This window comes from Triturus cristatus, chromosome 5_1 (assembly GCF_964204655.1).
Source record: "Triturus cristatus chromosome 5_1, aTriCri1.1, whole genome shotgun sequence".
Lineage (NCBI taxonomy): Eukaryota > Metazoa > Chordata > Amphibia > Caudata > Salamandridae > Triturus > Triturus cristatus.
Window position 1 is genome coordinate 126,819,554 of NC_140587.1, and position 12,711 is coordinate 126,832,264.

General features: G+C 52.9%; 1 protein-coding gene across 5 annotated transcripts in view; it reads left to right on the forward strand.

Annotated features, from left to right (window-relative positions):
• OPLAH (5-oxoprolinase, ATP-hydrolysing) overlaps positions 1 to 12,711 on the forward strand; it is a 443,349-nt gene that overhangs the window by 387,009 nt on the left and 43,629 nt on the right. For all 5 annotated transcript variants that reach the window (XM_085604553.1, XM_085604550.1, XM_085604552.1 and 2 more), the window contains exon 25: positions 11,687 to 11,847. In XM_085604553.1, the coding sequence (XP_085460679.1) occupies positions 11,687 to 11,847 (161 nt within the window). The remainder of the gene's footprint in view (positions 1 to 11,686; positions 11,848 to 12,711) is intronic.

Below are 12,711 nucleotides of genomic sequence, written 5' to 3' on the forward strand. Positions count from 1 at the left end.
AGCTGTAGTGATAATAGCCAAGCGAGTCAGCAAGACTGAAGAGCAATACCTGTATACCTATGAATAATGGTGGGGTGGGGTGGGTTTAATACAATAGATTTAGCCATTTGCCCCAGACCCTATTGAATTTCGCTGGGCATCCGCGTGCCTCGAATAAGGGTTCCTCCTGAGGAGCGTACCAATCTACTCCTCTGTGCCATTTTCTAGGGGGGTTGACCGGTGCCCAGGCCACCGCAATATCTTGTTTGGCCACAGCGACTGCCGTCCCAAGAAATTGTTTATCTGCTCTAGAGCCATCCAGGCCATCTAACACTGCAAGGATCATGGGGGACCTGCCAACCCAGGATCTGTGTGAGTTCAGACTCTATCCCTATCCAGAACGGGGTGAGACTGGGGCACGACCAAACCATATGGTATAAATCTGCCAGAGCGAGTCCACAGCGTGTACTGTCCGGCGAAGGATGCAGCCCTGCTTTATGCAGACGCGCTGGGGTGAGATTGAGTGATAGAGTTGAATGAGGTGAAGTTTGGATGAGGTTGTAAAGGTTTTTAGGAGCCACAAGGGTGTCACACCAATCCTCATCCTCCAGGGGGCCCAGCCATCCCTCCCAGCGGGACCGGAGCGGGCCAGAGTTTTCGTGCCATTGTTTACTAGGGAGCGGTATATCCGGAACACCCCTCCCCTCCCCAAATTCCCCATCCTGACTTGCGCTTCCAACGGGCTAAATTCGGGGAGTGGCTTACCTGTTGAGATGTGTGCGGTGAGGGAGTGGTATGGGGTCACTGCCGGAAGCTCGTGAGGGTCGCCATCTCCCGCAACCATAAGCCTTGCCAGAGAGGTGTGTGCTGTCTGAGTCGTTTGTCCCATCGCGTGGGTCGCAAGGCCGTGCACCAGGCCACCAGGACCGCTCTAGTGATTGGTGGTATTGCCCAGGGTATGGGGGTCCCGTATAAGTACGCTTGGATTTGGGGGAAGTCTAGGTCCCTGAGTTCTGACAGACCACCCCCCAGTGAACCAGTCGTGGATGACAAGGAGCCTGGTGGCTAAATAGTATAGGTGGAGATCGGTCATACCCATGCCTCGGTCAAAGGGTGGAATCCTGCATCGGGCTAGGGCGATACGCGGCCTCACCCATCCCCACAAAAACCTCTTGAGCACCCCGTCAAATTCTCTAAACCAGCTGCTCGGGAAGTGAAAGGTGGTGTTCTGAATGATATATAGAAAGTGGGGGAGGACCAATCTTGAACAGTGCCCCCCTCCTGAGGGGGTTAAGTGGTAAGGTTTGCCAGCGCTTAAGGTTGTCTTTGGCTTTCGTGACCAGGGGGGTGCTATTTAACACCCATTCCAGTTCCGGGAGCAGAGCCACCCAGATCCCAAGGTACTTGAACGATTGTCTTCTGATGGGGATAGTCGATTGCCAATCAAAGCATACCCTAGAGAGATGGAGGAGAACCAGGGTGGATTTAGCCTGGTTAAGTCGCAGACCTGAAACGTTTTCAAAGGCGTGGAGCACCTCAAGGCATCAAGGACCCGAGCTTTCTCGGTCTGCTAAGAAGAGCGAGAGATCGTCTGTGTATAAGGCAATTTTGTCCACATGGTAAGCACCCCAAGTCCAGCCTCGGACTCGGGGGTCATTCTGAATGAGGCAGGCCAGGGGCTCCATCGCCAGCGCGAACAATAGGGGTGAGAGGGGGCACCCCTGACGCGTACCTCTCCGGATTTGGAATGCCTTCGAGAGGGCTCCATTGATAAGGGGCTCTGGGGTTGGAATACAAGACTCGAACAATGCATCAGAAATGGTGGCCGAAACCCATCGTCAAGAGAACGCCATCTAGGTACTTCCAGTCTACCGTATCAAAGGCCTTCTCGAAGTCTACAAGTAAGAGTGTCAGGTATGGTGTAAGGAGCTGGCAGTGGGCGAGGGCGAGGTGAAGGCGCCGTACGCAATGTCTGGGGCCGCGTGCCGGCATGAAGCCTCACTGGTCCTGGACCAGCTTGTGCAGAAGGGGGCGGAGACGCTGGGCTAGGGCTGTAGCGAAAATCTTTATTTCAGTATTGATTAAAGAGATAGGGCGGTAGTCCGCGCAGGGGGCAGAGGGTCTTGGGGATCACATTGATAGTGGCCACGTCAGTCTCGGAGGGGGGGGGGGGGGGGGGGACCCATATCAGCGACGTGCTGGTGGAGCTCTACAAGCTAAGGAACCAACAGGTTTCTGTAGCCGCATAGTATTCTTGCGGGAAGCCGTCCGGCCCGGGCATTTTCCCAGGTTTCAACAAAGAAAGAAATAGCCCCATTTATTTCCTCTGGGGTAAAGGGGAGATCTAGATCTGCTGTTTCCGCCTCAGTAAGACAGGGGATCTGGGTCCCCGCCTGGCCCAGCATCTCTGAGAGAGTAGCCTCGGGGGCGCGAGCGGAGTACAACTGGTTGTAGTATTCTGCAAAGGCCTGCGCAATTGCGTGCGAGGTGTTTTGGTTGACCCCGGCGGCATCACGGATTTCAGGGATTATCCTGTTAGCCAGGGGGTAGGAAATCAAGTTATGTAACAGCTTCCCATTTTTGTCGCCCCAGCTGTAGACTCGGGCCACGGAGGAGCGCCACAGCATCGCGGCCGAGTCGAGGGAGATCTGTCTGATTTCTTCTCGAATGGCCGCAAGCTGCCTGGCGTGTCAGTTTTCGTAAGCGTCAGAAACGGCAGTTTCCAGCCGTGTTGCTTGAGCCTCGAGCTGGGTCAGGCGATCGGACCGCGCCGGCTTTTTTGCGTGCACCAGACCCCTGGCCACTCCCCGGAGAGTGTCTTAATTGGCCTCCCATAGTGTGCTCGGAGATGTGACCAACCCCTTATTAGTGAGAAAATAGTGACGCAATTCCACCTCTATCGCTTCCTTGTCCTCCTTGTCTTGTAAGAACCACGTGTTCAACCTCCAGACCATCCGAGGCCCGGCTGAGGCACAGCCCAGGTGCAATGACATGGCTGAATGGTCTCAGATCCCCGGGGAAGGATGGAAATAATGGAAAGGCTTTGGCAATCGGGAGCAGGTAGAAGGAGTAGGTCAATGCGAGTGTGCGTGTGGTGTGCCGCCGAGGTATGGGTATATTGAGTACCCCGAGGATTCCAGACTTTCCAGACATCACACAAGCTGAGGGCGGCTGACCAATCAGACAGCTTCTTGGCGTGAGCCAGTCTCGTCAGGGAGGGCGTGCCAGGCGCGTCAAGTGCTGGTTGCATAACTGCATTAAAGTCGCCTCCGATTATGGTCTGACCCAGGGGCAGGGTGGAGATTATGTCTGTGAGGCGGTGAGGCGGTGAAGGGTAGAGGTGGTGTTGCAGGTGGGACATAAACAGAGATCAAGTTCAGGGTGTTCCCTTCAAGCTTGCTGGACACGGTCACTTACCGACCCTGCTCGTCAGTCGCTATGTGGTCCGGGGTGAAGGGGAACCCTCTTCGTATTAAGATAGCAGCCCCCCAGGAGCCCCGTGCAAAGCCCGAGTGCCATAGCCTGTCAAATCCATATCTCGCAAGGAAGGGGCAGTGAGCTCCCGTCGAGCCCATGGCGCTGGGCATATTTGAAGACTGCTGTACGTTTAATGTGATCTAGTAATCCGTTCATGTTCCAGGACAGAACGTGAAGGGACCTACCGTTGGCAGACATCCGGGTCGTGAGTGGTGCTTATAAGGAGTGGGCCAAAGGGCTCCGGGCTCCAAGGGGAGCGGTGCTCTGCAGCCTGAATGAGCAGGTGTGGCTCGCACAATGTGCTGTGCTCTCCGACGGTGTGGTGGGCAAGTGTCGAGGTGCTGTGAACGACAAAAAGAAATGGCTCGAAAGGAGCCCGATTGAAAACGTCCCTGAGGACAAGGCCCCCCCCCCAACCCTCCCCTCCCTATACTTACGGAACCGAAGCATCTGTCACCCTGAAACAAAAAGGTACGTTAACAATAACAATGGGCTAAGCTGGAACGCTTAGCTGGGCACTGCATGGTAACTGTGGACCCCTCCACAATGGCGGATATGATAGTGTCATCGGCATTCCTTTGAGTGAGCAATGTTCATGGGGATTCTGCTCCTACAGTAGTCAGTTGGGGTCTCTGCAATTCAGACACCAGTGTCCCCACTGGTTCCTTGAAGCACAGGACTTCTAGAAAGGTCAGAGTCCGAAGCTGCGGACGGAGAACACCGGAGGGATCCGGGCCGTGATGGAGTTTGTCTGCGGAGCTGGCTCAGCATTGGTCTCGGAGGGCTGAAGGGGCCTTACTGGTGTTGGGCCCCCGGGTTCCCAGGTCGGGCGATGCAGATGCCCCCCTTCGCCGACCCCTTCTCCTGCGGGACTGCTTGCGCCTCCTCTGTTCATTGGGAGGGGGCAAGTCTTTTGCCTGAGAAACGGGACGGTTGCGTAATCCAGGAAGAGCATGATGGTGTGGTTCTGGTACCTCTGGGGCCCCTGACCCCGGGCTGCGTTTAAGATGGCGTCCCTGTCCCGGAAGTTGAGGATCCTCACGATGATGGGACGGTGTGGGGCACCAGAAGGCGGCTTAGGGGCCAGGGAGCGGTAAGTGCGCTCAATCACGAACCAAGCTGAAAGCGTGTCTTTGGGCATCCAGGACTTCAGCCACGTCTCCACGAAAGTGTCTGCTCGGCCTTGCTCGACGCCCTCCGGGAAACCCACCAGGTGCAAGTTGTTGCGGCGCAAGCGATTCTCAGCCTCTTCGGCCCTACGGTGCCGCTCCGAAGTGTGAGTTTTCAGGTGAGCTACCTGGTTCTTCAGCTGACCAAGCTCATCCTCGATAGGCGGGACTCCGCTTCTGAGATCCGCGCTGTGGCGTTGCGCAAATCATGGCGAATAAGGGCCACATCCACTCGTACCTCGCCAATCTTGCTCTCCACCGAGGGCTGGGCGGCGCCGATGGCTTGGAGTATAGTCGAGAGATCATTTCCGGGGAGGAAGGGGCCCCCTGGCGTTCCATCTGTTGGATTGCACTCAGTTGTGGTGTACTGGTCCATGTTGGTTTGGGTCTGTGCAGCGGGCATCTTAGGGACGCGGTCCCTTCCCATCGTGGCACCAAGGGGGGGGGGCCACGGCTGCCCAAGGCGATGAGATGTGCACAGGCTCGGGGGATAGGTGGGCCCCTGCGGGGCAAGTCCAGCGCGTAGGTCGTCAGCACCCGAGTGCCTCAATGGAGGGGGGGAGAGAGGAGAGGGAAGGGTGGTGGAAACCTCCCCCCCTCCGGCTCCACCTGCGTGAACAGTGCAGCCGAGATCTTCCGTCGCGACGCTCCTCCGGCTGGGTTAGGGGGAGATACGGCCTTCTCAGCAGCCCACCACTGTGCAAACTCGCAGTCGACTCCACCCCCCTCCAGGGTTCGGGGGGTACATCCACACCTCGGCCACAGCAGTAGACAAATGGGCCCCCTCCAGGTCAGGGTCTCTGCGGTGTGTGGTGCAGCCCACCTATTTAGACATGGAGGTGAGCCTTGGAGATCTCCTGCTCACAGCGTTGAGGCAATAAATCAGGCCTCTGCGGGCCAATGGCGACTCCAGAAGGCCTCAAGCAGGCTGCATGCATTCCCAGGCCGCGGCGTCACTCTCCCTGCCGCCCACCTCTGCGAGGATGGTTGTGTGTCAGGAGAGGGGTCCCCAGGAGGACAGTTGCTGCTAAGCTGGGTGGGAGGAGGCCAGGATGCGCATTCCCTGAGGACCCACCGGCGATCAGTGAGACCGGTAGGGATCAGCGAGGGAGAGTCTCTGGGTTCATGAGGCTAGTCTCTCTCGGCAGTCTGTCGGACCATTGGAGAACAGACAGAGGCGGTTTCCAGGTGTAGGGGGATCACACAGTATTGATTCCGGCCGGTCTCACGGCCCGCCTCATGCATTCGGCGCCGGATCTCTCAGTGGCGGTTGTCAGTGCACCTCCACCTTCAGACACTCCAAGGGGCGCGCACACAGGCCCAGATAGATGTCGCGGGTCGAGCGCCAGGCAGTGAATCGGGGCGCTGGCCCCTTACAGAAGTTCAGATCTGGGCAGGCGGGGAGAGGAGCCGCAGGGCGCCCCGAAGGCACGGGGCAACCCACATCGCAGGGTCTCGGGCCTCAGGCACCTTCAGGACAAGTCGCTCCCAGGCCCGCCACAGGCATGCGGCGCGCTGCAGCATGGGCGTATCCAGGGTCCATCCCGCCGTCAGACTCCCTCAGAGCCTCCGCACCAGGAGGCCCCGACGGGCCCGGATCTTCTCTGCAGCAGCTGAGATGGACTCCTGGCCAGCTGCAACTTTGCAGGGAGTCACCTCAGGGTGGGTGACACTCGCCGTGGCGCAGGCAGCTGGGCTCTCTACAGCCGGCTGGAAAGGGTGAAATCAGCCCGTAAGCTGGGCCGCCAGTCCGATCGTCGCTGGGCAGCCCTCCCAACCCGCAGGGACATCGCAGTTTGCCAGGACACTCACTTCCAGCCCAGGAGGATAGCCCCAGGTTTCGAGGTATGAGTAAAGGCAGCGATGCACAAGGATGGCAGAGCGGATGACGGAGGGGTCCGGAGCACTCTTAGAGTGTGACCGCCATCTTGACACTTCAAGCCACGCCCCTCCAAACCATCTTTATTCTTCCGCGGTGGGTGTCTTGTTCTCATGATTGCCATAATATTTCTGGTGGGGCACTTTCTTCCCTCACCTTCCTTTCCGACAGCTGGTCACTCTCTCTCTTATAAGCCCATCTAGTCCTAGTCAGGGATCTTTTGTGGACCAGTTCGCAGACCCACCTCTTGGGATGCTATTGCTTGGGTATCTAATTCAAAGGTAAAAAATCTGCGGCTAAATGTCTCTATCAGATAAATAAGTTACTTACCTTTGGTAACGCCTTTTTTGGTAGAGACAGGATCAAGCTGTCGAATCCTTACTGACCCGCCGTCCTTTACGCTCTGTGAACTGGTTTGCCCTTTCCTTTCTAAGATCCCTTCTGGCATTCTCGTGTCTTTCGGTTGGGTAAATGGAAAAGATAGAAACAAACGTTTTACAGAAGGAAGGTTCTTTTTGGGCACACTGTTTCCTAGCTGTTTCTATAAGTGGCTGTGAGTTTTAGCGCAGAATGTGATCACGGAAGAAACTGACGTATGCGTGTCAGGGGAGGCCTTATATGGACTCTGTCAACATCATATCTGAAGGACGATGTTGTTACGGAGTCACTCAATGCCCTCTTCCAGCGCGCAGTGGTACTGCTGTAGAAACATTTCAGATCCAGTCTGGTGCCTGGGGATAATTCAAAGGTAAGGAATCTGCGGCTAGATCCTGTCTCTACTAGATAAGGCGTTACCGAAGGTAAGTAATTTATTCATCTGAACTGTTTCCATACTATATGAATGAAGAGCACATAACAGGTTACACGTGAACCAGCACATTACTGTCATTGTTATAACATGGTCTTGTGGCTAGTTGTTGATTATGTAACTTGAAGATGTGGATTCTGATCCTGGTTTAGTTACTTGACCAAATCCTGTTTCATCTTTTTACGCTTCACGTGATAAATATGTGTAAATATGTGATTTTTAAAAAATGTACGTAATGAAAAAATCACCTGTTTATTGTCTTATCTAGTACTGCTCCAATCACATTTTAGCAGTACCTTTCCCCAGCAAGATCTGCTTTCTGAAACACTGTTTCATCCGAGTGCTTTAAGTGTTGTGCTTCCTCTTGAACTTAGATCTGCACCATATCTTTTTTTTATTTGAAAGTTTGTTATGGTACTCTATGGTATGATAGGGCATTGCTTAGTACACATTTGTGTTACTTGGCAAATGTTTCATGTTGCAAGCCCACTCTTAGGGCCTCATGTAGGTAAATAAAATTTACCGATTCTTAAATACCGAACCGTACCGAATCGGTATTTAAGAATCGGTAAGTTATATGTAGGTAATAATTCGGTAACATTTACCGAATCGGTAACATTCGGTATTCAAGAATCGGAATTTACCGAATCGGTAAATACCGCGGTGGTATTTACCGAATCGGTAAATACCGAGGTGGTATTTACCGAATCGGTATTTACCGAATCGGGAATAGAAAATCACATGACTGGATGAAACAGCCAATCCTGTGCAACCACACCCCACCCAACCAGGAAGTGGCCACACCCAGGCAGGTGCACACAAGCAACAGACTCTGGAGAGGCTTGGAGTGCAGAGGAGAGGCAGGGAGCCAGTGCCTGTTTGTGCAGCTCGAAATCATCATGTCCAGCCAGAGGACACAGAGAGATGGAGGGGAAAGGAGGAGGATGATGAAATTCAGCCCCAAGGAACTCCAGGTGCTAGTGGAGGAGGTGGTGAAGCAGCACCAGAAGCTGTTTGGGAGGCAGTCCCTGCAAGTGCCGGAGTCTGAGAAGCGCACTATATGGCTGGGTATCCAGGCGCAGGTCAATGCTGTGGGAGTGACCCACAGGGACATTGAGGTACTCAAAAAGTGCTGGTACGACCTGAGGATTGTGACAAAGAGGAAGATGGGGGAAATCCAGAAGGAGGCCAGCCAGACTGGAGGTGGAATCAACTGGGCACCTGCCCTCACCGAACTGGAGGAGCTGGTGGAGGCCACAATAGAGCACAAGAGCGCCGTGGGGCATGGAGATGCCGACAGCTCTGCCAGAGCCGCCACCCAACAAGGTAAGACGAATGCACAGCAATGTAGCCCCTCCTACCCCTATCCCACATCCCCCATTGTGAAATGAGTATCCCACTCCAGTCCATGTGTTAGTGCAGACAGGCAATGCATTATGGGAGATGTAGTCAGGGAACCCCCAACCATGAAGTGAATAGCACAGGACAACAATGCATGCTACACACATTAGCCAAAAGCAGGCAGAGGACAATGTGAGAGTGTTACATGAATTTATTGTGATGCTTGCAATGCAGCCCTTCAGGGACACTGAGCTGATGTTGCATTTCTGTCCACAGATGTAACATCGCGCAGGACTGCACATGGTACAGGAGAGAGGGCACACCGGCAAGACAGGTCAGCTCTGGCCAGCACGAGTACTGCACAGCCAGCATCACCACCACCACCACAGCCTGCATCACCACCACCACAGCCTGCATCACCACCACCACAGGCCGCATCACCACTCATGCATGAGTCACCGCCCACATCACCACTTGCAATTGCGATGCCGAGGAGGCGTGCTGCTGGCAGGTTGGCAGCGTTAGAGACCTCATCGGACGACAGCAGGGGCCCGGAGCCAAACACAATGCCCCAGGATGGGAGCTATGCCACTGTGCCCACCACCTCACAGGGAGCACACACGGGTGCAAGACGGCGCCGCAGGTCGCGGGTTCAGAGTCCACCAGCAGACGGTGACAGCCATGGTGTCTTTGCGGGACTCGAGGGCAACATGCTCAAGCAGCGGCTCCTACAAACAAAGGCAGTCATATCAGTACAGCGGCATGTGCGGGGACTGAGAACCACATTCAAAAACATGGACAGGAACATCAGCGCAATGGCGGAGGGATTACTGACATGGCAGCGGGCCTGCGGGACGTGTCACAGTCCATGAAGCTGTTGTGCAGCAAGTTAGACGCAGATAGAGCTGCAAGGCGCCGGGAACGCCAGAGGGGAGACAGGCACACCAGGGCACTCAACCGCCTGGCAACTGCAACTTCACTACTCTGCCGGCGCTCAGTGAACATGCAGGAGGGCCTGACACACTGCAGCAGCGACGTTACTAGGGGGACGGTGCAGGTCACCAGTGCCCTGGAGGTGCTATTGACCAGTCAGGCGGCCACAAGCGGTGCAGGGGATGCTGCAGAAAGCATCGACACCAGCAGCAGGAGCAGCATAACACCCCCGGTCCCAGAAACCCGCAGGAGCAGCAGGCGGCTTGGGGTTGTCAGTAGTGTGGAGGCTCAATCCGTGCCATCCCACACTGTAGCGCGTGGACGCAAGCATTAATGCTGCACCGCATAGCCAAATACTACTGGGTGACGTAACCCTGGACTTACTCCTTGTACATACGCAATGTTGCCAGAATGGCATATTTTTGGTGTTGTGGCGTAGTGCCGCATTAAAACTACGTCATGACATACAACAACTGGCTGTGTCCACTTACTTACTCAGAAATAGTTGCATGTGATCTCTGCCCGTCTCTCTCTCCCATCTGTTGCTGTTGACACTCCAGCAGCGTTGTCCTCTGGCTGACCTGAATCATCCTCATTGTCCTCAAAATCGGTTAGTTCCACCTCTGTACCTCTCTTTGTGGCAAGGTTGTGCAGCATTGCACAAGTGGCAATGATCTTGCAACAGATGATGGGTGTGTACTGGCGTGCGCCTCCGCTTTTGTGGAGGCAGCGGAACCTGCTTTTCAATAGTCCAAACGTGCGCTCCACCACGTTGCGTGTAGATTTGTGTGCCACATTATATCGTCTCTCACTCCGGGTTGATGGGTGTAGGTAGGGAGTGAGGATGAATGACCGCACGGCATATGCACTGTCGCCTAGGTGAGTGAAAGTGAACCATCAGTCACATGTCTCAATACACTATGATTTGCAAGTCTCATGGGGCGTCACTGTTACTTACCTAGCAGGTATCCGTCTCCAAATTCTCCAGACAGCAGTCCTGTGTAGATCCCACTGTTCTGGAAGATGTAGGAGTCGTGGGTGCTCCCAGGAAACTTCGCTACAATATCAGTGATGATGTTCCCTGCATCGCAGATTACCTGCACATTGATGGAGTGGGTGGACTTTCTGTTCCTGTAGATGTGCTCAGTGGCAGCTGGTGGGCAGATTGGGATGTGTGTGCCATCAATACAGCCAATGACATGGGGGAACTGTGCCATGTGATAAAAGTCAGTTTTCGTTTTCTGCAGTTCAGCCTGTGTGTTTGGGAAGCTGATGTAGTGGTGCATTCTCTGCATCATGGCATCCAGGAACTTCCTGAAGAAACGGGACAGGCAACTCTGGGATACACCGCCCACCGCAGCTATCACCCCCTGGTAACTGCCAGATGCTAGTAGATGTAGGCTGCAGAGCACCTGCACATGTGGTGGTATGGCATGCGCCCTTCTTGTTGGCTGGTCCAGGAGTGGGTGCAGGTCCCTGATCAGGTCCATGATGGTTTGTGGGTGTAGCCTGTACCTTTCATGTATCTCTGCGTCAGTCTGTTGAAAGAGTGTGATGCGCTGTCTGTAGATGCGTTCCTCCCGTCTCCAAATCCTCAGACCTGCTGCCTGTAGACGTAGGCGCCTTGCAATGACATACAGAGCGGCCATGTTGTCCATGTTGTTGCATTTTGGGATTGCTTATATGCACTGTTGATGCTTACCACCTGCTTTCAATCCATGTTAATTACCGACTCTTAATTACCGATTATCATGGATTTCATAATTACCGTATTGACCTACATGTCTTTTTCTGTTTTACCACTTCATATTTACCACTTCATATTTACCACTTCATATTTACCGATTCGGTAAATCTGTATTCTGTAAATATGAATCGGTATTTACCGCTTCATATTTACCGAAAACTGGTTTTTGGCCTCCTACATCTCACTTGACTAAATACCGGTCGGTAACGGCATGTTTACCGAATTTCGGCCGTTACCGACCGGTATTTAGCTACCTACATATGGCCCGTAATGAGGGGTGTTGTTTCTAAGCTCTGTAAATCTTCCCATGTTCTGATCTTTTCAGTGTTTTCTCTCTGTGTCTACCACTTCAGGTATCCAGTTATTCTCAACCGGTTTGAGTTGAAACCAGGCACAGGGGGTGCAGGGCAGTTCCATGGAGGGGACGGTGTGATCCGGGAGCTGATGTTCAGAGAAGAAGTGGTTCTGTCTGTTTTGACCGAGCGTCGTGCATTTCGACCTTATGGTATCAATGGTGAGTCCTCCTTCCCTCCTTTGTCATCTCTAGTGCTCCACTTCTTTTCTGATTCTCTTTTCTAGATCTTATATTGGCTATTTCATTTCCTTGGGCCTTTCTGATGTTTCTCCTTTTACTTCCTTTTGGTGCCAGCATCATAAGCACAAAAAGAGTTGACCTGCAGCTTTTTGAACCCTTCTTCTAACCTTCTACCAATTGACCGTAGAAATTTGTTGCTGCTTTTTCCTTCAGTGGCCCTTGAATGATGACTGTTGAAATTAGCTGCGCTCTCCTGTCCTAACAAGGACCCTTTCAAAATTATGACAGCGCGGTCAAAACGTTGGGGCTCTTATTCCAATAGATTGTACCAAAAATGTTTTACAAATACGTATTTCAAATTGCAATGTTGTTTTTTTTATAAGCAAATAACTAGTTTGCTTCTAGTGCTTTTTCTTATATTGCAGTAACCACATTATCTCTGGTTATTATGCTTCCTGAATTATTTAATGCATTCACTAATTCTCACTAGTTGTGGTTATCTGCGGGTATTATTGAATTTCTTAGAAATTGAGGGCCCAATTCGCAAGGGTTAGCTTAGACCTGGAGTCTTAGTTTATACCTAAAGTCTAAATTTACACCTGAAGTCTAAGGGCCCAATTCATAAAGGTAAACGTACACTTTTTTGTAAGTTTACTACTTTTCAGTATTCACCAAGGTAAACTTAGACCAAAAGTCTAACTTTACTTCTTCTCGGTATTCACAAAGGTAAGTTACTACTAGTAAAGTTCCATTTTTTGGTTTGAGTTTACCTTTGTGAAGACCAAAAAGAAGTAAAGTTCGACTTTTGGTCTCAGTTTACCTTTGTGAATAACAAAAAGTAGT